At 28.7% G+C, this 4,717-nt stretch overlaps 1 protein-coding gene across 1 annotated transcript; it reads left to right on the forward strand.

The window, feature by feature from the left end:
• Positions 1-472: 472 nt before the first annotated feature.
• LOC116428641 (uncharacterized) lies at positions 473-3,602 on the forward strand. The gene is made up of 3 exons (XM_031980496.2): positions 473-668; positions 2,080-2,270; positions 2,424-3,602. The coding sequence occupies exons 1-3, from the start codon at positions 649-651 to the stop codon at positions 2,582-2,584; spliced, it is 372 nt and encodes a 123-aa protein (XP_031836356.1). The 5' UTR covers positions 473-648; the 3' UTR covers positions 2,585-3,602.
• The last annotated feature ends 1,115 nt before the right edge of the window (positions 3,603-4,717 follow it).

Consider the following 4,717-nt stretch of genomic DNA (forward strand, 5'->3'; position numbering starts at 1 on the left):
TAAAGTCACTACTACCACGAATCTTCAACTACGTAACTATTGGCAAGGTTAATTATATCTATTGTAACCTTACATTTGTAATATTATCTGCATCAAATAAAGCACTGCTACTATAAAAAATAAAATGTGTCAGTTTGATACTTTTATTTATTCGTAATATATTCTTATGAGATTCTTCATTGGACTTTGTCGTGATTGCGGGTGAACATAGCGGCAAATTTATACGTGTTTCAAAATGATTTTCATTGTGGTACAACTTTGTAATAATATGCAGTTTTGATTGGTCATTTTAATGACGGTATAAAAAGAAATTACGCGGCAAGCTTGCCGTTTATATCGGTATTTTTCCCACTTTTTAACATCAAATTTAGAGTTCTCGTGTTGATCGAGGGCTGAATCGTACGCCATCTGTAAACGAGCGGGAAAGAAAAGTGTTTGAAGGCCGCCGGCCTGCCGGCCGGGCCGAGTAACTCGGGTCTCGGGCGAATCAGTGTGCGAGTCTCTGCCATTTGCGCGTCGGTACGCGGCTACGCGGCAGTGGTGATACCAGAATTCTACGTCTGCTTACCGGTGCGTAGAAAACGCAGGCCTTATTAAGTGCGTTTGGTACCCGAGTACTTCATCGACCTCACAATTAAATCGATCACCATGGCGGATACAGAGACTAAGTAAGTGCAACAGATTTTTTTTATTGATTTATCCGAGGAAAATCACACTTTTTCATTGAACGCTTCCCTAATATTTTGTTACCGAACACGATAACGGTAGGCTAACGATCTTATCGATTTGTAATCCCCCTTTTCATTCATCATTTCCAAGTAATCTCTGACTGAATAAAGTCAACTCACTTTCACAATTTTGTTTGTATCTCGTTTGATTATGTAGTTTTGAAAGCGTACGTACATAGTTTTGTAAGAGTGCAGACACGAGAAAGGGACAACAGGAGAGAGAGGGGATATACTCTCTCTCTGTACGTGATATTCTCAGCTTGATTCGTAAGACACATTACGTTCTCAGGATTACCTGCTTTTGCCACGATGCGTGCTCTACTTGCGGAGCCACTTTTCTGGTGGCATCGTTTACGATTTTATTTTTCCCATTTGTAGCTTCGCGTACGTAGGGCAACGGTAAAGTGGCACACAACGTGTGTCAGCAAGTGTTTGTTATTCAGGTTTCCTTTTTACCACTGTTTTTCACGTTTCTATTATAACGTTGTTTATAATTAACCTATTTTAATTTAGATTACCAACTAATTAACATACTTAAAGATATCGTAATTGATATTTTCTGATATAGTTCTCAATTTTCTGGTACGAATAACTGTATAAATATGTATAGATTTAATAGAATAATATACGTTAATTATATATTTAAAAAGATTTGAGAATATTTTGCTAATGGTTGTACGCGTTTCGCTTGAAAGAAAAAATATACAACTTATTGATCTATTCTCTCTTACTGATTATAGGTTAAAAATATTAATATTAAAATCTTTTATTTCATATTTTTGTATAATAACGCATCATATTTACACGAAGAAACTCTAATACTACTCAAATTTATTATTTCGACAAGAACAAGCATATATACGTATATATAATATGATGTATATTTACGATTCACAGAGCCACGATTTGCCGCGCGCCGAGACATTCTGTATGTTTTCTGTTTGCACGGTGTGCGTATATGTGTTCTCTTGGTAAAGAGTGAGAGAGTTACTAGAAGGGGAAACGAAAGCAGGATAATATCACAACTTCGCTAGGTGCCGCCACGGTTGGCGTCCTATCTCTATTTCTTTTCCTCATCATTCCATCTTTGTCTTTAACTCTGAAGTATAAACCGATACCAGATCAAAAAAATTTGACACGCGCCAAATTTGATTTTAAATTTGATGTTCTTAACTTTATGTTGAACTAATATTTTTTTTTTTATATTTACAAAGCCACAATGTATATTGTATAAGTACGTTTTATAATAAAAATCTATCGTTATTTGCTACTATATTAATACTGTCCTGAAAACTATCGCATTCTATAAATTATTTATAAAATTTTGAAACATTCATGTATTTTGATTTAGGGAAACTAAAGTTGCCACCACTCCAGAAAAAAAAGTTGTGGAAGAAGAAAAAAAGCCTGTTCAAGAAGTTGATGAAGATTCAAAGACATCAGAGAATGGAGACGCTAAAGAAACCAAAGAAAATGGTGCAAGTGAAGAAAAAGAGTCAAATGATAAAGAAGCAGAATCAACAGAAAATGGTGATTCTACAGGTACTGTCTAGAAATAGTAATAAAAGAAATTAAATGTCTAAGATTATTAAATTTCCTATAAATATATTATTATAATTCTTTAAGATATATTACGTTTTATAAAGATAAAATAGAGATATGATATTTACAAGCATTATTTCTTTTTATTTGTAGATGCTCCTGTCGACAGTTGTTGTATAAAGAGGAAATCAACAGCTTTAAGTGATACAACAGAAGACTCTGCCACTGATGGTGCAAGTCCTGAAAAGAAAACAAAACTTGAAGAAAAGTGTGCTGAAACAGAAAGCAATGGAGAAGCAGAAGCTAAAGCCTAATATTTTTTATGCTCATTGCAGACTTAATTTATAGATATAATTTTAACAGCTAACTGAGAAATCAGAACAGTCAAAATTAGTTATTTGTGCGCCGTCTTAAGTTGATGAGCATGAACAACAAGATCAGTAACAATGTATCAATGACTATTTGTGTTCAGACATTTGTGTGTTTGTTGCAACCGTTCTTATGAGTCTAATTGGCAATGGTATTGTCTATATTCAACATCATCATACATTTCTATCTTAAATTAGTACCATTCATGTTTCCTATATTTTTCACACTGGCGTCCATACATATATATGTTCACTAGTACTAGATTTGTAAAGAAAAGGAGATATAAATAATATTAGAAATAATATATTTCTGTTTCATAAGGATAGATGATTGTATGGTGCTTAAGAAAGATATGGAAAATGTTCCATACAGAGTTCTTATTCTTTCTAATGCACACACATGCATATATATATATATATTTATAGACATTTATATATATATTTATATATATATATATATACATTTCATATCAGAGATCGAAGAAACAATATTTTTCTGTAAATTAAAATACATTCCTAAAATAATGCTCGCCCGGGGATTATTAACAGTTACTGACAAAAATTAGAAAATTAATTTTATTTGTTAACCTGACATCAACATACCCATTTCACATTACATATACTACTTATGTACAGTTTAATTTTCAACTTAAAAAAAATAGCCGAATTACTACATATTTTGATGCATTAATGTTGATTGTTATAAATCATTTAGATGGTTTTTGATTTAATGTTAAAATAAAACTAACAAAAAACCTATTTCATCATCGGATATTTATCACATTTTTTTATTGATTCTTTTATCGCAATATCACATAGAAAAATTTTAAATTGATTTTTACCGAAATATGTGACAATATGTAATAATTTGTATTAGTGTGTATAGAAATGTTGGTGAGCGGAAATATTGAGTGTTACATTTTGAATAGCAATAAAAAATACTGCATTAATAACTTCAATGAAATGTTGCATATATGAACCTTAAAACTTACATGTGATGAAAATACAGCAATTTTATATGATTATAGAGAATATAAAAGAGGATACTATTGTGTATACTATTTTCATATTAACAATTGGTTTATAACGTTACATGTAAGATTGCTTCTGTATTCTGATTAAACATTTTTAGTTACTTTTTTGCACAAATTATTTTCATATAATCAAAATTGTCGTGTAATATAATTTATAATAAATACTATTTGTGGTTTAAAAACAAGTCTATATCTCGTGCTGGATAAATAATTATTTTAAGTAGTAAATAGTAAATAATCTATTTTATTTTAATTTATACCTATAACTGTAAAAATAAAATTTTTTATTTGATGCAATCAATTTTCAAATTGATATTTTAAAATAGTATATTATTTGAAGGATATAAACAATAGTTAGATATTTATTTTGAAATAGTTCTGTTTAACATCATTGAGTCAAATTATTGGTTCAGAAATGTGTACCCTAAAGAATACAAATTTTGATCAATATATTTTGTTATATATGCATAACTGTGTTTAAACTAATAATAAATTTGATTTGTCAGATCTTGTTATTTCATACATTACAATACTATTACAATTATATATTATTATATTTTTTGTAATTAATTTTTATTGCCAAAAAATATTTCAATCTCAAATTTTAAATACAAAATTGAAATATTCCATTTCATGCTTTATACTATTAAAATAAAAATTTTCATTTCTTGAAATTTTATTTTCGATTCAAAATATTATTTTATATGAAAGAAATATTTTTCCATAAAATTTTCAATTCTGGATATAAAAAAATATGAAAAATATAATCTACTGTATAACAGATATGTAATATTCTTTCGATAAAAAATTGTATTTTAAAATGTATAAAATTTTAGACTCAACATTCATGAATTTATATTCACATAAAACATGTAAGAAACTTAAAACAATTACCTTTTTAAACATTTTTATAACGATTTAAAGTACAAATTATTTAACTTAATAAAATGATGAAATTTTGCACTCTTATTGTTATAAATATATTAATAACGTTTTATTCTAAAAATTTAGAAAAATATCTAATTCGAAATAATATACAACGGCA

The sequence above is a fragment of the Nomia melanderi genome, chromosome 1, assembly GCF_051020985.1.
Source record: "Nomia melanderi isolate GNS246 chromosome 1, iyNomMela1, whole genome shotgun sequence".
In the NCBI taxonomy this organism is placed as follows: Eukaryota; Metazoa; Arthropoda; class Insecta; order Hymenoptera; family Halictidae; genus Nomia; species Nomia melanderi.

Excerpts from the sequence above, each read along its gene's own strand:
- LOC116428641 (XM_031980496.2), top strand. The coding sequence starts at position 649 with ATGGCGGATACAGAGACTAA. Across the intron at positions 669-2,079 it reads ATGGCGGATACAGAGACTAA|GGAAACTAAAGTTGCCACCA; the intron begins GTAAGTGCAACA and ends ATTTTGATTTAG. Across the intron at positions 2,271-2,423 it reads AGAAAATGGTGATTCTACAG|ATGCTCCTGTCGACAGTTGT; the intron begins GTACTGTCTAGA and ends TTTTATTTGTAG.